This window comes from Xiphophorus couchianus, chromosome 9 (assembly GCF_001444195.1).
Source record: "Xiphophorus couchianus chromosome 9, X_couchianus-1.0, whole genome shotgun sequence".
In the NCBI taxonomy this organism is placed as follows: Eukaryota; Metazoa; Chordata; class Actinopteri; order Cyprinodontiformes; family Poeciliidae; genus Xiphophorus; species Xiphophorus couchianus.
The window spans coordinates 11,498,044-11,519,929 of NC_040236.1; the positions used below are offsets into that span (position 1 = coordinate 11,498,044).

The 21,886-nt window shown below is 35.8% G+C and overlaps 1 protein-coding gene across 3 annotated transcripts in view; it reads right to left on the minus strand.

Annotated features, from left to right (window-relative positions):
- Window positions 1–21,886, minus strand: part of pex5la (peroxisomal biogenesis factor 5-like a) — an 81,075-nt gene that overhangs the window by 36,089 nt on the left and 23,100 nt on the right. For 2 of the 3 annotated variants that reach the window (XM_028027201.1, XM_028027200.1), the window contains exons 2-3: window positions 11,105–11,209; window positions 1,311–1,422 (exon numbers count right to left, since the gene is read on the minus strand). In XM_028027201.1, coding sequence (XP_027883002.1) covers window positions 1,311–1,422; window positions 11,105–11,209 — 217 coding nt within the window. The remainder of the gene's footprint in view (window positions 1–1,310; window positions 1,423–11,104; window positions 11,210–21,886) is intronic. The other variant, XM_028027202.1, reaches the window with a different exon arrangement.

Below are 21,886 nucleotides of genomic sequence, written 5' to 3' on the forward strand. Positions count from 1 at the left end.
CTGTACGCCTGCTCTGGTTCTATTATGGTGTTACAATAAAACTATGCCCTTTATAATACACACTCTTTCTCTATTCACCATATGTTGGTCAGTAGACCAATTCTGTTAAACTAATGCACATTGTGTCTTGGCACAATGACAGCATTATTCTCATCTCATTTTTTTTAACTGGGCATAAATGGCTAGCTAAACTACAGCTACACAAAGAACTGAGAGAACAAAGACTGATGTCTAATGAGGATAGAAGTACTTCTGTTTGTGATTATCTTCATTAATCTTGGCCAACTATCATTTAGCTTTGGAGAAGTCCATGAAAAAAACCTTTATCATGAAAATCAAAAATCAAATCTGTATTGTTTTGCATCGTCTCAGACAAGCTCAAATTTTAAGCTTTTCATGTTTCCTAAAAAGAAAGGATTATCTGTTATTTTGTTTGAATTTGATTTGTGTGTTTAGTTGATGCCAGTGACAGCAGGAGCACCATGAGGCTGTGAGACAGAAGGCTGAGGGGTTCCCAAAACGTTCTGCTATTTCTTTCCTCAGCTGAATCAACATTAGTCAGTGGCCAGTTTAGAAATGACACATGTCAGCTGTGCAAACTGGCTCTGCAAATTATGACTTTGCAGATGGTAGGACTTTTTGATCAGTTACCATCTAAACCAGGATGATAGTGGTCGGAATGATTTTTGCCCTTTCACAGATTTCCACAGTTTTATCTGTCGCTTAAATGCTAAAAACATTAAAAGAGTCAAGCTTACTGAAAGAAAAGAGAGAAAATATGAATACTGTATGTCACTTTTTAAATTATATTTCTAACAATTTGTCTAGAAGTCATCTCTAGTTGGGACAAACACTAGACACCTCTGTTCAGCATCAGATGAACAGAAAACACAGAAAATCCGAGTAACATGGGAACTCACAGAAACTAATTTGTTTAAAAATAAGAGCCAGAAAAACAGTTGGCGCTGGCATTGCCTTGCCATTGATAATCCTGTTTGAATGGTGCACATATGCCCTGACTTAAAAAGGCACAATCCATTACTGGCTGCAACACAAACTAATTTGGTGACTGAAAAGCCTTGTTCTTTTGTCGGATGCAAACCTCATGTGAAAATATGTGTTGAATAAGTTGTAACAATGAACATGTGGGTGTTCAAATAACAGACATCTGATACATCCAAACAGAAGACAAGCAAATCTCAGATGGCTGATAAAAACATATCAGTTGAAAGCAGCTGCGAGCTTATCGTTGAAGTCCCTCATATGTTGTGTGTCAGTAATTGAACAGAGTGAAAGGAAAAGAATCGCACCGGCTGTGTTGGAAGTCACTGGGCGGGAAATCCCATCACATTTGGTCTCGCAGAGGAAATCGTCGATGGAAGGGCTTAATAGCGGCCGACTCTCTTGTTGCTCGCTCACCAGCTGTAAGGACAAATGGATGAGACAGTTCAGGCTTTCACATGGCATATTTTTGCGAAACTCTCATTATGTCCTTTGCAGCTTGCTAACATGAAGTGAAGATCTGCTCTTTGGGCATGATTCACATGACAGTAATTTCCCTGTGTCACGAAAGAAATAGTCATCTTCAAAGTTATTTTGTTGGGGGAGTTTTGTGGGGAAAATATACCTGCTTTTTAAATTTTTTGCTTTACTTTTTTATGCAAAGCAAATCACTGAAAATCACGTTTGTATCAGATGTATCAGAAGCTTATTGTTTGAAATAATCTATTTTAATCCATCCATGAATACTGATCTTGATTATACTCAGCAGATGGCTATTAGAAATATGGATACATACAATCTTAAGGATTTCAAACCCCTGATGTTTTCTCACGTTACAACCAAAGACTTTACTGCGTTCAATTGGAATTTTATGAACCTTACCAAGCTCCGCCCACAACCGACCCACGTGACCGCAAGTCTCACAAACAAAGCCTAGCGGCGCGTTGTTTCTATGTAAACATGACTCCATTAGTGCATCATTTCTACCGGATGTTCGCAATATATCAGCTACTACAATGGACAGAGGAACTAACAAGTTCATGTCATCATCTGGGAGGAGGTTACTGGTTTCTCAGTCACAAGCTGGTTGCAAACCTGAGGCCAGCAGGTGTCAGTCAGTTATGGTAGATCTGACATTTGGTTTGATGACTGAAATATGAGAAGCTACAAACTGATAGGAGGAACCAAAGAGCTCTGTAAAGGTAAAGGCAAATCTTCTGAAGTTGGGATATAATTAATTTAATTTCACATAATTATTGCGGTAGAAGCCATTTGTTTGTTAAAATTTTAAGAAATATATTTGTTCTATTTGATGTTTGTTGTGAATGAGGTAAACTCACAAACGAACGAGGTAATTAGTCCAACGTTTAGAAACTACAGCGGCTGTAATGCGCCACAGCAAAGGTAAACAAAGGTAAAATAACCCGAACAGGTGATCAACTCAAAACCACTTGTACCTTTTTACTCTCTCTCTCTCTTTGTAGTTTAAGCACACCTGTTACCGTGACAACCGCCTGCGCCCCACAAGAGAGCAAAGATTACAAAACATAACATTCAGTCCGTTACAATATCAAGTTTCCAGGCTTGATATTTATTTCTCGATTATTAATCAGCGCTTCCCTGAACACAACGATGGTTGATTGACTAGCTGTACTTGGTGCTAGCGTGGCTAACACGAGTAACAGTTTAGTCCAAAGCCTTTTCTGCTAAAATAAAATCTTTAGTGTATGTCAGATACAGCACACATTGCATATTGATCTGTTTAGCTAACGTAAGACTGTGTAGCAGACAGGCTTCAAGGTGTAGAAGTTGTATCAGTTCTGCCATTTTGCTGTACTTAGCTAACGGGAAGCTAAGTGTGTTTGTGAGACGGCCACGCACGTGACCACATAGAATGGGCATCAGCCAATGAAAAGCGGCCCCTCTGGTAAGGTCCATGTAATGACAAACACATTGTTGCACATTACTATGAAGGGGAAGAACTATGCTAGGCTGCTTTCAAACTTTTGAGCAAATGAAAATGAGAAAACGGTGGAAATATTTTGTTAAGCCATTAAGCCCAGTGCAACTAACAATAAAAAATGAAAATTGTACTCATATAGGCCGCACTTGAGCTGCAGGTGTCCACGATGTAACATAAGATATTTCCAAAGATAGATTTTTTAAAAAAAATTTTGATAAAATATGTACCATAAATAATTTTTCCAAACACTGCATGTAACGCAGATGTTTAATAAAAAAATACCTGGAAAAGTTATTGATTGCAATCTACTGCGAACTAAAACCACAAAACCACTGAAGTCATATTCAATGTCGCATTTTTCACACGTTTCTCGGAGGACTTGAAAGGGTTTGCAGCAGAGCAGACATAATGTAAATCAGGGTGGTCAGGAATGACTCTGTTCACCGGCGAAGTAAGCAGCAGAGAAGCCTGAAGTGTAAATCTCAAGTCACAGATTTACACTTAAGGACATTTTAGAGAGACCAATTAATGTAACAGTCAATATTTTTGGGCCGTGGGAGGAAGTTGGAGTACCTGGAGACAATCACACATGCACCGGGAGAACATGCAAACTCCATGCAGAAAGAACCCACAATCTGCTGCAAGGCAACAGCTACCAACTGCACCACTGGGCAGCCCTGTCACTTTTGACTCAAGGAAAATCACTCTTGAGCTTGTGGTGTCCTCTTAATCATGCAGTAGTCCAGTCTTTCAAAACAAGTTGACAAAAACCCATATATTAGGTGCATGTAGTCTGGAAATTATGGTATTTATGTCACCCAAGAATGAACAACCAAAAATGAGAGACAACCTGACTACTAAACTTTACTTACAGCGTGCAGGTGAGATGCCCTGATAAGAATCACAGAATGAAAACACACTTAATGAATGCATCCCTGAAATACTTACTTAACTTATGTGAGCTCACCTTCCAAACTATGAGTCTGCTAACAACTCTCTTTCACTGTGGGTTTGTCAGTGCAGCAGCAGGATGGTTTGCCTTCATGTCAGTATCTCTATTCAGAAGGTAACCAATTTTCCCACCAATGCTACAAAGTTTGGAGGTGAAAATTAGACAGATAAGCCACCACATGCAGTTGCCAGCTTGGCCAGATTGACAAGAAAAAACAACTAAAAAAACAAAAAACAAAACAGAATTGAGGGAGCATGCTACATTCTGTAGCTGCTCTTTTGGCCGTTCTCTCAAGTTGAATTTTAATAAAGGTGCATGAGGTTTAATTATGAAGGATGAAGGGGTCTGCAACCTGCCATATGGTTCATAGAAAATTGTTCAGTGTGGGAATTACAGGTCCACTGTACAGTATGTTCATCGAGTAGCTCAGATAATTAACATCTTCAGTATGTGTTCTTGTGTGAGCAATACAGAGTAAAGAATCAATTTTAATATCCAAAACTTATGGCTCAGGGATGTCAAATAATTTTCTCTTCTTCTTTTTTAATTGCAGTGAAGTTAGCAGACCCTTTTCATGTTTTTGTGAGCTAAAACAAAAAAGGAGATACATTTTGGACAACATTACATGTACTTGCTAATTAAGAGCAGTAATGATTTAAAAAAAATATATATATATACATAGAAAAAGCTTTTTTATACTTTGAACATGTACTATAAAATGAACTTTTTACTAATGTCTTGATTTAAATTTGCTTTTAAATTTTGAAAGTTTATGTGAATTTTTTTTTTATTTTGCATTTGTTTTTACTCAGCTTACTGTTATTTTCACTTCAGCTTCTAATACTTTATTTCTTCTAGACAAAATCATATCAATCATTAATGTCATCATCAAAAACCATCATGCGTCTCATTTGTTATCCTTTTTTATAGTGATAATCTTTATACTAAAAATTATTAAGAAAATCAACCTTTTACTAGTCGATTATATATAATTTATGTCGATTATAAATGTTCACAGAAGCATGAATAATTAAAAGTCTACCAGGTCATCTTCTAACTCCAACCTTTACGCATCGTCATCCTTATATAAAAATAAAAGCTTCTACTGCAGGGAAAATGTAGGATAATGCACATGGCCATATCTCTTTTGCTGCCTGTTTTAACTTGAACAACTTTTACATGGGATTCCCAAACATGGGATTTGAACAGATCTACTTCATCTTGGCAGAGCGCCTCCCTTTCACTGCTTTCATATTCTTATTTATTTGAACATCTGTTCTAAAAGGGGATTTTGGGAGATCTCACATCATCTTGACATCATGCATATTTAAACAAAAAGTTTTTCTTTTGTCACTTCAATATAAAATTGATATTCTGCCAAAATACAAGCTGAACGATTGGATTCGCGCTAAAGAAAATGGAAATGCCAGTAACACAAATTTTAGATTTGCAACTCACAGCAATCCTTTGAAAAAAAAAAGTAGAAGAATACAAACCCAGACAAGGGTCATCGCTTTGTTGTGTGAGTGTCTGTGAAAATGCTGAGCCAGCACAAGTAATTAGGGCGACTGAGGGTTTCTGCTGGTGTCAGAAGAAAGATGTAGCTCACAGGAAGCCTTACATTGAGAAGGGAGGTTATTTTGCCCGAGGCTGCTGTATTTTTGCTGAGTCCTTATAAATAGAGACAAATTATAAGGAAAATGTAATAGTGTCAGATTTTTTAAGGGGTTATTTATTTAGTTATTCATATAATGTTTTCCCTGCTAAGTTTGATTTGATTTTATAACATCAATTTTATGAATATATAGACAGCCTTGGCAGTGAAAACTGCTAAAGTCTGCATGTGAAAAAAAGGCTAATACATACAAAGGTCGGTATGTGCAGCAGACTCCTAAAAGAGACCTCTAAGATGGATGAGATAATCATCTCAACCTTGATTTACATTATGTCTGATTGGACTCTTCAGTGTTTCTGTTGTAAACTGCAGCCGGATAAGCAATGTATAGATGTGAAACTACATGAGATTGGTTTATCTGAAAGGACTTTGACAGAACAGTTCATAAATTAAGATCTTTTTGGTTTTTTATTTATTTAAACAATTTAAACATTCTGATTGTTTTATTTTTTCGAAAGAAAAATAGCTATTTTGGGAACATAAATAAAATATACTTTTACTTGTTTGGAGGCACAGCTTTCATAATTAAGCTACTGTGCTGTATGTTCCACACTGCTTTTCTATATCCAAAAGGAAAAAACCCTTCTGTTGTTCTTGTTTCCAGCACATTATTTAAAGCTGTTTACAAGCTGCCTCTTGGCTGACTCATCTATTACATGTCAGCAGTGAACACTTGGAAAACTCAGAGGAGACCTGATGGCTGGAGGCAGACAAGCTCTTAATAACGTAAATGATATTCATGAATCCACATGAGGCCAGCTGACTAGATGATAACCAGAAAATCATCTGTCTGTGAATAACAATTTATGTCTGTTGCAGACATCTGTAAATTACTGTTTGTATAAGATCTATTTTAAATAGTACAATAAATTATTCAATATTTTCTGGCTTTTCACTTGAGTTGCGGTTTCTGATATGGGTTACATGGGTAACTGCACAGGGCGACATCTTGTGGGGGCGGCATGAGCACTCCCCCCAGTCGCCAAAGTCGTCTTTGCATATTTTCTTAACATATTTTCTTAAGAAAATATGCAAAGGTTTTAGTTGTAGAGCAACATTATGAAAAGTGATGGTGAAAAGTACGTACCAGCAACCAATCTGTTGTTTAATTGATTCATAGGAGAAAACTACAAAGATAAGACAATATTTCCTAAATTATTTGAAATTGAATAGTATTTTACTTGGAGTTAAATGGGTAAATATATTAAATATTGTCAACAGCTGCTGGTGGAAATCAGTGCTGAGGCTAAAAGCAGCCTAATAAAGCTGTTTGCGTGCTTATGGACTCTGATAGCATAATTTTACTGCAGTTGTTTGCTTTCATAAGCTCCCAGTGTTTGTGTTTTAATAAGGCTCATGTTCTAGTACCAGTTTAGAAAAGCCTGCCAGCTGCTTCCAGATGAGGGACAATGTAACTCTGTGACATTTAAAAGTTGGTGGACATGTTTGCATATTTAACTTAATAAAAGTTGCACGTTCCTCTCTCCAATTATTTTTCCTATTTCCGTGCGCTCACCACAGTACTGAGACTAACCTGACCTCTGCATAAATACGGACTGTATAGAACCATAGTGCTGGTTCATTCAACACTGTTGACCATGGTAAATTATTAAAGCAACTGCAGAACTGGGTTGAACTCTCTGGTATGGTACTTGACTGGTTTGAGTTTTACTTAAAGAACATTTACTTCTTTGTGTCAATAGGTAACTTTTTATTGGATGCCTCAAAGATCCATCTTGGACCAGTCTTATTTAATTATCTACATGCCCCTACCAGCTCAGATTACAACAAATAATAAAAGTTATCATGACTTGTCTTTTGACAATAAACCTACACAAACCCATGCATAGAGGAAACTAATGCATGAATGTGCTACAACTTTATTCAGTTAAATAAAAACAACACTGAAGTAATAATTTTGAACCAAAAGAGATTTGGCTGACACCATTTCAAAATAAAAGCAAATCAGAAACTTTCCTACTAACTGGATTGAATGTGACTGAAAAATATACATATTTGTAATCAAAACAAATGTGTAGAAAACTTTTGACAAAAATTGTGACGTTTTTCTTGGATGAAACCTTTGAGGAAAAATGGCATAATTTTTCATATTTGAGAATAATGCTGGTCAGTGGCATTCGTCAAATAATTTTCATATTTTCCACATCAGATGCAATTTACAAAACATGTTTTTATGTGGAGTAATGCTCGTCCAGTGCATCCTTTCTTATTAGCTTTTCTGAGAAATTACAAGAGAAACCCAATTACTGACTGTTGGGTACATTAGTATAAACCCATGGGACATAATTGTTTGTTTCATATTGAGTCTAAAATGTATTAGTGTCACAGCTTTTAGTAAGCACTGTAATCATGCTGTTTCCTCAAAACATTTACAATTTTCATTAAAACTGAAATAATGACATCTCATTTTCTTCAGCCATCCAAAAAACAGGGATAGAAGATAGGCTGTGTTGTTCCTGGGAGATGATTCAAGCACAACGCAGGTACCAAGCAAAGACTAATTATAGGTCGAGTTTAAACCCAGGAGAGGAGCTTATTGAACCGTTTGCCCATTACTCTGAGCAGCAGGAACGTTGCTGTTATATCCTGTTGACATTTTCCATATGCTCTTCCTATGCTACTATTTTTCCTCCTTTCCTATTCAACACACTCTGGCGTTTTGTTTGCAAGTGTTTGAAGAGGTAATCTTAAAAAAAAATTATGTAATGGAAAATCTTGGCTAATTGCGCCACTTGGGTTTTACTCCAAGAAATCTCTCAGATATTGCTGTCAAGGGAGCAACTAGTCTTGTCAGAACCTGAGGTGAGGACATGCGGGAGGTGGAGAAGATGGAAAATACTACGTTAACTGGAAGGTGTATAACAGAAATATAAGAAAAAAATATATATATATACTATATATATATATATATATATATATATATATGGACTTTCAAAGCCTGTGTTTTGTGGTTCACAAAATTCACAGAGGGAGAATAAAATTTACCTAATACTAATTCTAGCTCTCCAGCATGAGTACTTTAGTTTTCTGTAAAACACATTTATTGTATGTTTTTGGATCACTTAAAAATGTCTGTATCAGAACTTGACTCATTACCATATTTTAGCTGCTTCAGTGGGTGGTAATTTAGTCGCAAAGGCCTGAATACTGGAGGTTTGCTTCGTATTTTGTGACTCATTCTAATGGGCCAGAGCTGCCCTTACATCAAATTATAAACCTCCATGTTGAGAATGACTGGATTTCAGAATGGTTTGATAAGTTTTAGCAAACTATGATGGCTCTGTGTTTTCTAAACCCCACACTATTTCTGCTAAAGCTAAAAATGAGTAGGTGGGAGTCGGTGAACATTTTAAGAGAATTTCAAAACTACTTATGAGATTTTTCGGTTACACTTTATTTGACGGGTTGTGAATAAGACTGAAACTTTAAAAATTATGTAGCTTTATGTTCTTAAAGCTAAAGTTTAATCAGCAATGCTTTTATAACAAATTTATGTCAGATCATGATTTCTTGATTAATGTCAAGTTGTCATAACGAAGACATTTTGAATAATGTCAACTTTGTATTAAAAGTGTCATGATTTACTGAATGACACTTTAAGACAACAGTCATAAATATTCATAAAGACTTTCTCATGTTCATGACAGGTGTTATGTCATGTTTATGACGCTGTCATGACAAGTCTTGTTCACAACCTGTCAAATAAAGTGTTACCGATTTTTCTTTTAGGAAAAGGTAAATATAGCTTCCCTCTTAGATTTATTTAAGCATATTCCTACATTGGACAAACCTAACTACATTTTTGATACAATTTATAAATTAACATTTGCAATAAATGTGATGTGAGTTGGTGTGCTTACAATGAAACGGTTTACTGTCATATGACGCTAACTTAGACTTAGACTGACTTTATTGTCATTTTGCATGCACAGGGTGTATACAGAACGAAATTTTGTTGTATACGGCTCAGGACAGTGTTTTGAGGTTCCAATGTTATGAGGTTTCTCCAGAATAAAATTAAATACAATATAAAATATAAATATAAGTATAAAATATAAAGTGCAGGCATGACAGTAAAATAGAAGATATTTAGCTATGTATATGTGCAAGGTATGAAGTAAACTGTATATCAATATAACTTTTTCTCTTTCAAATGTGTGTGTATGAATTTAGAGTGTTAAGAAACTCCAAATATTGAGATTTCATGTCATCAAAATACAATTCTTAAGAAGGAACCTTTTTGTAATTCCCTTACTCAGCTCATGCATAAAATATTTACCAGCTGCCCTTTGCAAAACAGTGTTGACTTGCACCAGCTGCTCTCTTCTGCACATGTGTTTGTGTAAAGTTGGTATTGGAAAAATTAGAATCTGTTTACAGTGTCTGTATTTATTGTAAACAATCTTCTCTAGGTTGTCAGATTTAGCTGTGATTAGCAGCTCCTGGTTAAAAACCTAACAAAAGTAGGCTTAACGTTTTGTCCTTTTAGCATTTACAATATGACACATAGTGCTACTGAGTATTTAAGTTGATGATACCAATGTTTGGAGAAAATGTAATTGGACTTTTCTGCTAAAATTTTGGTGGCATCTCATGGCTATTAGTTCATAGCTAATAGGCTTAACTTTTTGTCCTTTTAGCATTTACATTATGACACATAGTGACTGTAACTATCAAGCTTAATATGAGTTTTAAGTTATGAAACCACTTTTATTTATCGTCTTACTTAAACAATGACTGGTAAAATTGTTTCAGATGCTTTTAAGCTTATAAATAAATATAAATATAATATTTGCCACAACTATCTAGACATAAATATTCACACATACACAGCAGCACTCGCACACTTCACAGAAACAAACAAACAAGCACAGCACACAAGAATCTATTTTGGCATCTGGAAACTCCATCCTGCTAAACATTTATAAAAGAAAATATTTTGCAACATTTATAACAAAGAGAGCTCAGACTGAAGCACAATGCTATACTATTATGCATAGCATTTAGAAAATGCTTTCACACACTTTGATTAGCTGCTTATGAGGTGTAAAAGTCATAAAGTTTTAACTGACCTCATTAGGAATGGGACAAGAAGTTTGCCCAGCACCTCCCATGAATCCTTTATGCTTCACTCAATATACCACAGAATACATTTTAAGAAGGGCATCATGATTTCTTAATGCCTAACTGGAAAAGATAAAATATAATATGGATTACTGCAACAAACTGACCCTACTTTTGCTGTCCATTACATCATTTATTCACTGAATAAATGCAGAAATGTAAAGTGTTTTATACCCCATAGAGCAGCTGGAAAATATAATTATAGTCACTCTTTTGTTAGATACAACAGTCATAAGCCTCAAGTAATGAGTTAGCAGACAGTGGAGGTCAGCTGTAGGACACGCTAAGCTTTGCCAATGTTTCAGTGTCACCAACACATGAAGACGTCCCACTTAAAGACGGGGGGTTCTGGAATGGATCTGCCCACCTTGGTAGTCACTGTGAGGAGGGGCTTCCCTTCTGATGACGCCTTACTTGGTATCTCCTTCAGGACCATGGCAACAGTCTTATCTGCAGCCCTAGAGTCTTTCCCCTACAACAGTGAAATCAACAATGACTTTTGTCAGGACAGTTAGACAACTTTTTGCCCCCATCGAGGGAACATCAAAAAACACTGTATGATATGTGTGAGGCTGTCTAACAACAAAAACATCAATATTTCCACATCACTATTACAATGAGAAGCGTCACTGCACAATGTAGACGTTTGACTGCATATACAGATGAGTATGGTTGTCCAGAGCAATACTTTTTCCAATTTAAGATGGGAAAGTATTATACAGAGTCTAAAAAACAGCTTGTAACATGGATGATTACAACTCTAAAAGATGCATGACAGGATAATCACGTTATTTGTCACAAATCTACAGCAAAAACTGTATTGAGTTCAGAAAATGACCTGATTTATTTTATATAGAATAGAGCCAAAATCAATTTTTTTAAATCTATTTTTTAAATTGTTGAATACTAACTTAAAGGTGCTATTTGGCCTTTGGCTGCTTGATTGTGATAGTACATCATACAATTCTTACCTGAATAAATAGAGGACAAAATAAGTAATGTACTAATGGATAAAATACATCTGTGTGCTGACACTAAACTGTTTAAATCAGATCGTGCGACTGAGTATTTAAGTTGATGATACCAATGTTTGGATAAAATGTAATTGGACTTTTCTGCTAAAATTTTGGTGGCACCTCATGGCTATTAGTCCATAGCTAATAGCTAATAGCCTAAACCGTCTCACTTAAGCCCCTTTTGTCCTAAATTTAAAATGGATATAATGGATATTTTTGCTTATTTTAATTATACACAGTTCTTTAAAAGTCCCTTTTATCCATATCAACTGGAACTTTAAATATCTAGCAAAGTTATTTTCAAAATTTGCCATCTTTTAAAAATTACCGTAATAACCAGATATTTGCTGGAAAGAGCAAAGTCTCCCCTTTTAGAAACCATTGTAGTTTTTCAGGTAGCGTAAAGTGTGGCAGAATTACGATACTGTAAATCTGGCTGGATCGTCACTGCTCTGTTTAGGACTTAAAGGTTTAAGTTTTGTATGTTGTAAGTGGACGTTTTACATACATGATGATAATACACTCATCTACATCCACACAAGTCACATAATAGTACAACGTTTCATTAGTTCTTTCACCAATTCTTACCAATTTTGCCCCTACACTGCTATTTTTGTCCCTACCACAACCCATGTAAAGCATTACATATTAATGTATTTCTATAGGTAGTTACATAGTAGTTAGATGGATAATATGCATAGGTAATCATGAAAAGACAAATATATTATTTTAATTGTTTGGTTCCGCTGTTTCATCTGAAATGTCTGAAAATAGTGGAGTCACTAGTAGATAACTACAAGACCAACCGAAAGACGAAAAATGTTGTTCACCACTCTTTAACTTTATGTTTTTACTCTGCAAAGGTCTCAGTTCAGAGCATGAAATACTCTGCCAGCAAATCTTATTAGGGGTTTTCACATTTCAGCTTGTAAGAAAAATAAATTAGGTTCTTCGTCTACTGATTTCCTCAACTGATCAAGTGACAAAATGCATGAGCTGAGCCCAGAGGGAGACTTTCTCTAAAAGCTTAATACTCTTGATAAAGCACCTGCTCCCTATCTCTGGCTTGAACTCACTCATATAAATCAGCAGCACAACTCGTCGAGATGTAGCCAGAAGCGAAGCAGCAATTGAGAGACCAGAGATTCAGGCAACACAAACATTTGTTCCTGGAGGTTTAGTCTAAAATGCAAATTATGCAGTTTTTGATTTGTCAGATTTTCATTTTGTGTCAAATGTTCAGGACTTGCATAAACTGGAAAAAAAAGTCCAACACAGACATACTTTGTTTACTCATATTCTTCCATGTTGCAGTACTAGGAGAAAGAAATTTGCTTTACTTTTTTTTCTTCTAATCATTCCAAAGCAAATTGAGCAACAACTTAGCATCTTTTAGGTTCTCTATTAAATCTGATTTGTTCATTTTAGGACCTTTCATTTAGATTCTGCTTATGTCACTTAGTTTTACCAAGAACATTAAGTATTTTAATAATAATTCAAAACATGTTATTCTTTTCACATTGTTGGTCTTGAGTGCATTCGAACTTAATTTAGTTTTTGTACATGAAATGACAAACACCTCTGAAACAGGTTGTTTGTATTCTCTGTGTAAAATGACAACATTTTTATGTTACATACATTTACATTATTTCTATTTGCGATGCACATAAGTGTATATAGCAATTTGTAAAAGCTCAGATGCATGACTTTAAGATTTCTTATAGATTAATTCCCAACATTTGAGGTATTTGTGGAGACATCTAATGATATATTTTAAGGCAACACTACAGATACACTGCTTCTCTCTTCTGTTGGATCAAAGAAAATCAAAAGAAATCATGAAAGACATAAAAAAATTAAATGTAGATCTCCATAGCTAAGATTCATCCTTGGGTCCAATATTTAAAACCCTGAAGGTTCCATGCTGTATTCACATAAATACTTAGTATAACCACTTTGTTCAGATAAAAACCCTGTCTACAGTGAAATGAGTCATAAAAAAACCACAGAGAGAGGGAGATGCCATTACGGCACAAGCGGCAGAACAAAGACGTACTATAACTTGCAAATGCACAGAGGGACGACTATAGGGGAGACATGTCCTGCAGTCTGATGAAATAAAAATGTTTAGCCATAATGACAATCATTACTTTTAGAGGAATAAGGGGAAGTTTGCAAGCCTGAAGACAACATTTCAACTTTAAAGTACCAGGGTTTGTTTTCCTCACAGCCCAAAGCCGTAGGGTTGTTTTGCTGTAGAAGGGAGTGATCCCATTTACAAAATTAATCATACCATGGCAATATTGATGCCACATGATTGTCAGCCAAGAAGTTAAAGCTGGGCCCAAATAGACCTTCCAAGGCACAAACTAAGTTACTTGGTGGAAGTATAATCAAGATAGAGGTATTTTACAAAGTACTAAACAAGTTCCCCTGAAATTGTCAACACTGTACTATCTTCTTCCTAAGACATAGAAGAAGGTTTAATTTTTTAATGAAAACCCAGGTTTCAACAACAACAGCATAACCTAATCCACCAGAGCAGAACCTGAAATGACTTGCAGCTTTCGCTAGTCCAGACCATTGGGTGAGGGATATATCCGCCTGAAGATGCAGCTCTAGCCAAGGGACTTGATTTCCTCATGTTTCCACAAGAACTGAAGACTTTATAACTTTCACTGAATTGGCAACTAGGAGCAACATCTCAAACCAAGAGGCAGAAAAACTTAATATCAACGTTTCAGCAACTCTCTTTAACACCAAGCCTCCTCCCTCTGACCTCATGCACCTCAAAATGAAGGCACAGTCGTTCCCCACAAGGACGAATACGTCACAGTTTTGCCTGCAGACATGTGGAGATGTTCAGTGATCCTTAATACACCTGACTATAACAGGACAGTCATTATATTATGAAGGGATACTTCTACCTACAAGGCACTGAATAAGGACAAACTTCCTAAAAAACAAAAAAAAGACAATGAATGATTGGTAGTTAACACCCTACATCACTTACTAAAGGGTAAACGACTTCCTTTTGAATACAGCAATATGGGCTGATCAAGGAAAATAGATGATTCAAGAGAGAAGTGGAAGAATCTATCTACAACAAACATAAAAAAACAAACACTAACCAAAGGGTGATGGCCTTAGGTTCTCACTTTCTAAAATCTAGATTGTATCTTTGACTCATTTCACCTGGTGGTTAGACAACGATAGGAACATGTGATCTAAACACCTCATGCTGGCATTGTAAGGTAGTATTTCTCAAATGATAACACAAACAATGGACCAAATGAAGTATTGAGTGGGTGACTTATGTGACCTTTGCAGAGTAATAATTCTGACTGCAACTTTTAATCCTGATAACTCATGAACAGAACTACAGACACCTTTTTGAATGAGAGGGGAATCTAAGAAACAAGAGAAGAAGTCCAACTAACTTTATTTTAAGTGCTTACATAAATGCAGCATACTTTTTGCTTCTTGCAAACCTCAGTTCTGCTCACCTCCTGCGTGTCTGTCTCTCGACTTCACAGAGAAGCTACAAACAGCTTGATCCCTCCAGGCAAACAGAAAATTGATCAGCGTGAGGGATGAACTTATACTCTGTGGACTAGAGTGGCAGATACTGCCACCGGTGAGCTGAAATACTGTGGAAAATAACACTAGAACTACCAAAGATTCCCAAAATGGGAATCTTCCTCTAGGTTCCAGAGAGGGGCCAGTTTGGCCCTGTCCCTAGAGCTACCAGAGAGGGGCCAGTTTGGCCCTCCAAGAGAGGGTGTGAAGAGGCGCCTTTGTTATGTAAATAAGGCCATTTCTATCCTGTTCCAAGGACAATCAGCGTGAAAGTTGATGTAGTGAGTTTGGCTCTCCTCCCCCCTGCTGGTCCCTCAGGCTATGGTCACATCTACAGGGATGCTAATTAGACCATTCAGAGTCGTCAGTTTGGCCACATTTGGATGCTAATAACCCAGTTTGGCCCTCTCTCGGTAGTTCTAGGAAGATATCCAATTTGGCCCCTCTTGGTAGAGATAGGAATTTCTCAAAATCCTGGTAGTCCTAGTGCAATAACAATAAATAGAATATAGGGGCGACTAACGCATCCCACCTCATCCAAAGAGAGAGTTTTAAAGTTAAAGCAGATTCTCAACACTTTAACATTAGCCTTACATAAGTTATTGGACCAAACCACAAACATTTAGAAAACAAAGGCAGTTCAGTTCAAGTGTGTGTAAAGTTTAGCTACATTTATGGTTTAGACTGAAAACTGAACTTCCTGTGCTGTTAATTTTCTAGATAACATAGGTTGTATCTAATGAATATTATTATTATTTTCATTTTATTGCTACTGTTTCCACTGTAATGTCTCAAAGAGAGTTTGGTTCTTATAATGAATCAGCAGTAAACAAAACAGGAATCTTCAGCCTGACATACTTGAAATACAGCAGAAATAACTTTGCGGGTGGAGCGGCATACATCACGATCCACATTGATCGCCCTGGACTACAATGTGCGCGCCTTTGCAGCGACATCGGGCAAAAATCTGGGGATTTCTTTGTTGATGGCAGTTATTACAAAGCATGCTCTAAATTAAACTGCAGCTGAGGGACATTTATATCCCAGTGCAAATAACTGGCCTCACTCTAAGGCTTGTCTGTAGAGGATACATTTATTAGACACTCATGTTTTCTGAGTGGTTTATAAGAACTGAAACATGATCTCCAGCTTCCCACAATAAATGTCAGCTATGGACATGATGAAGCTTTGAAACTTAAAACACTTTAATAATTAAAAAAAATTATTTGAGTTTTCAATTAAATACCTTTTGGTGCTACAGGCGAAATGAACTGAAATGAATTGCAATTATTGTAATGTGCTTAAATGAAAAGCCTGAAGCATGGCAGTTTTATTCCATGGTTATCTAATTACATCCAGGATAAGAGTCCAGATCAGACGTTTGAACTAATTAGATAAATCAAATGGTTCACCAAAATTGTTTCTTTATACAGCAGAACATAAAAGACAATATTCATCACAACTTGATGAATATTGGAAGAAGTGACGTGTGGCATCAGTCTTCTTAGAGCACATTTGGCTGGATAAAGTAGTCCATTTCTCTCACAGCCGGAGCTTTGGTCATTTTAAAAATGTTTCAGCTTTTTTGTGTTTGCACAGCCTTTCATTGGCAGATTGCTCGGACAGCAGCATTTGGCTGGTAATCTATGTGGAAGTGTTTGCCTGTCAGGAATGCGAGCTGCAACATGTGACAGACAGGGCTGTCAGGATATAAGCTTTAGTAATTCTTTGAACCCTTCAGTCAACAAAGCCGGCTTCAGGCGATTTGCTGAAAGGCACCCTCCGGCAAAATTTCCGCACTTCCTGTGTTTAACTACAGACCAGTACGCTAAATGTCAGTCATAAATCAGAAAAGTTAAATTGTTTTTAATTGTTTATTTTATTTATTCAAACTGGCAATGTTGTATATTTAATAATATATCACAATTCAGTGAATAAAAGAAAGCACTAAATCTGTACTTTAATGTGTTGCTTATTTGTTAAAATGGACATTTAAAATCTAAAGTATTCTTTATAATTACACACAAAAAATAGAAACAGTCATTGTTTCCCCTAAAATAATGATCCATATGATTATTTTATGGTTTTCTGTTGCAGATTTATTATATTTTGTCTGTCAGTCTAATCCATCAAAGTTAGTGGGAGAATTAATTACACTCATCAGGATGATTGCTTTAAATTACAGCTGTTATCAGATATGACAGTCTGTTGATGACAGACAATAAAAGTTTCAATTACTTAATAGTTTTGCAGCTGCAGCTCTAGTGCTATTACAATAATACTGAAATAAGATGTATGATCACAATGTTGAACTTTTTGAGCAAAATGAAAGTATTTTGATTTATAATTTAATGATATGATGTTGCATTTAAATGAGTGCTATACAATGTAATTATTTATATGTTCATTTACAGCACAGTGATTGCAGGGTAAATTTTTTTATATATTTAAAAATTTTGCATCCAAAACTGTGTGTTTTCAATAAAGAGACATTATTTGGACAAGTATTTAAACCCTGGTGGCAGTTTAATAGCTAGGATCAATAAGAGTTACTAAGAGCATTTTCTCATGGTCTCATGCATCACTTCTCTACATTTTCAATATAATATAAGACTAGAGTCATACATAACTTTCTAAAGAATCTAATATCACAATATCTAATATTAAGTTTTTACAGAATCAGAGACCATCAACAGAGAATCTCTGATCACAGAAATCTTCCACTGTAAGTCTGTAAAGTATTTTATGGTAAAGTCAATACTACAAAGATAGCAAAAACAAGCCAGGATCATAAAATGTGTGAGGAATATAAAATTAATCTAAGGTTCATCTAACAAAACTGGAGAAAGTAAAATGAGGAATTGTAACTGCAGGTTACATAAACTTGATTTTATCAACCAATCAAATATTTATAGATACAATTTAATTTCTGGACACAATGGATCATTTTTAACAATGCATACTTTGAGTTTCTGTAGTTCATATTAATGTCAGCCCGTCCAGAACCTATATTTTTTACAACCATAATGGACTTGGATTTTAAATTCATATCAACTCCCAGAAGGGATGATTGAAATAAGAGCAGGTTTTGTAAACCATTTTCTGTCATTTGTAATTTATTTTTAAGAAAAGAAATGGATGAAAAAAGAGACCACTAATTTAAATTGGATTTGGGATGAGTGAGATTTGATTTTTGCCCAGACCTAATTAATTACTTTTGTTACCCAATCATAATTATTTGAGTTAAAGATGTTGACTTTTAGGTTTTCTCTTCACTATGATGTTTTTCTCTCTACCAGTTGTGCAACTTAAAGCCAAAGCTTGGACTACAGATGAAGTGTGCCTATTTGTGTCAAAATATGTATGGAAAAAGTCAACAGAATTGGGACAACTAAATGAAATACTACTCTGTAATTAGAAATGTAATAAGTCACAAGTTACATCTTCTTCAGTAGAAGAAGTACAAAATTATGAACACACAAGACGATGTTCTTTGTATGGTAAATAAAGATACAAACCTCCTCCTGGATGTTCCTCTGTATAATATGGTGAATTCAGTGTTATTTATGATACTGCAGGTAAGTATGTCTGTTTATAAATCAAGAGGTAATTGACCATAGTTTCATCATCACACCAGCTATTTACCATTTTTATCTTTGATTGGATTTACAGCACAGAAAATAATCATTCAACCTAGTCCCCACAAACCTAATTTCATTGAAGAGCAGCTGGTAGTATTTCATTTTGAAGAGAATGTGCCTGGGCCAAGCTTTCGCAAAAATGAAGCGATGCTCTGGGAGAGGGAGAGAACAGTAATGCCTCATAATGATTATAGATGGCGAAAAATTATCCCAGAGGTTTCCTGGGACAGCTCAGCAAACATGACTTACATAGAAATGAGCGCAAATGCATTAGTGCGTGCTTGAGAATAGTGACACTACTGCCCATAAATCCAAATAGAGACCAACAGGAATTTTCTAGCTTTGACACTGGATACATCAACCAAGGTGGAAATGCTATGTGCCAGGACTGGAGGTATTGCCGGGTTATTCACAAACCAGTGAATAACCAGTGGGATATACATTAGGACACAGATTTTTTTAGCTAACAATTGGTCTTTCAGTGTTTAGTGTCAGGCATAGGCTCTGTTGCGTTGGGTATTTTTCTTTCGTTTTCTCCCTTGAACAGCGTCTGTGCTAACCGTCTGCAACATTTATTGATGAAAAAAATAAGATTCCAGTTATTTTCTGATCTCAAATTCCTTTTAATTAAATGTTAAAAGGATGATAAATGAATGAAAATAATCACTTTCTGACCACCAGAACCTAATCTATTAGTCCTGGGGACGGTCTTGTTACCTCATTGTGTATAATAACCTTCATTAATCACTCTTCTGTATGTACCCCATTATAACGATGATTTTTTTTATAAATGGCATCATGTGTATCATTCTGCTTTGTAATCTGTTACACTTGCAGCTCCATGTTCAACATCCAAGGTTCAGATGGGAGAGCAACTTGAGCAAATAAGATGAATGAATTCACAATGTAACCAGACGTGTCCTTCCATCTAATAGACATGTAAAAGCCCATTAGTCTGCATCACAGATGTACACACACTCAGAGTGTGTAAGGAAGACCCTAGCTTCTGTTTTAGGCATCCAGATTAAATTACAGGCTGGCAGAAGTTGTCAGAAACGATGAAAAAAGGGTTAAACAGGCTTTTTGGTGATGAGTGACAACAACATTTTAAGACTTCAACCATTAAGCATATTTTAGGTGCCAACAGTGTCAGTTCTTGCATGAATAGCGTCTCTTTCCAGGTTCAGTTATTATTCTGAAATGGTTACTGAAGACATGTGAGGTTTTTCCCTCACATGAAAAATTGTTGCTTTTGAAATAGCACGTACAGAAAGCTCATAAAAAAGAAGAAAAAATATATAACAATGTTCATATTTTCATTCTGAGAATAAACCTTTTCACTTTTGGGGGTTACATTCCCTTGTACTTATAAACCAATCCAACCCAATCCATGCAACTACCCATATAAAACAACAAAAACAATATCTTTAACAGCCCCATCTGCTGAACTATACCAGTGTTTACTTTTCATTCGATGTTTTCAATATACAACCTACACCTAGACTTTATTAAAATTATGTGAATACAGATTTTAGATAACAAAAACAAGTCACTGCAAGTTAAAACCAGTCAACGTTCTCATCCTTGTGCCCTTTCCATCATATAAACATCCACAGAAACATATTTGATTTGTGAAATGCATCAAAATTTTCAGGATGGGTGGAACTAAACTCATCAAGGACGGTGGGAGGTTAGCTTGTGCTTCCTTCCACGAGGGGAAAACATGAGCAACTGCTCACCTCTATCCCTACAGTCACTGGATTCATGTTGAATATTGATGAGAATCTATCATGCAGGTCTATCATTTGCAAACTATTAAAAATATTACAAATTCTCTAAGTTTATTTAATAAAGAAAAAAAAGATAAAACTGGTGTGCAGTACTGCACAAAGCTGGAACCTGTCATCATATTCTAAGCAGCAACTCTGCACAACTCAAGGGGAACTAACTCCATATTCAATTTGCAAGCAAATAACCAGGACTGCCCTCAAACTAATGGCGCCCTGGCAGAGAGTCATATCTTAGTTTTTAGCAAATGCTACTGTTGAAGGTTTTATGTTTTTTGATTTTGATTAATACTTTAATCAAATCTAACAAAGCAATTTACTTTCCTGTTGGAAGGCAAATGTCTTTTACTTTCGAGTTTAGAGTCATTTATTCTGAGGGGAAATCACTACTTTCTCTGCTAGGAGCATAACAAAACATGTAGCTATATTTTGAAGTTTTCATCTATTTAGAATTGTTCAGTCAAACCCATTTTTTGACTTGTGGGGCCATAATAAGGTTACAAACCAGATAAAAATATATATACACATATATACACATATACTTAATTTAGTCCATTTGTTTTCATTGTGAATAGTAACCATAAAAATAAAGATTTAATTTTATAAATGATAAAATACAAATCAAATCTCATTAATCTAAAAATAAAGTTAAACATAATTGCAGTTTTTTTTATTACTATTGCACCACTTGCTTTTATTTGAAGACTTTTTACAGGACCGTAGAAAAAGTAGCTCCTCTTATTTATAGTGTGGTGTCACCAGGTCAAAGTTTCAATTTTTCTAATGTGGTCACGTTTTTCTTTGTTTGAGCAGAGATCAGGAGGGCAGAAACACATGTTGGCCCAGTTTCACCAGCCAAGCTAGGTGCCAAAATGATTAAAAAAACAAGAGGGTGCTAACAGACCTTACCACGATACTCATGTCAAACCTTTCAACCTGAAGCAGTGTGATGTGCAGATGGCCTGCGCTCCAGTTGAAACATGAACATGAAACAAAGACTGCTGCTCATAAAAAATTAACTCTGGATTACAGAGCATGTAATCAGTTTCAGGTTGGCTGCATAAATCCCAAAGATGAGGGAGCAACTGTGACCTGATACCCACTGGACATTGAGCATGTTTTGTTG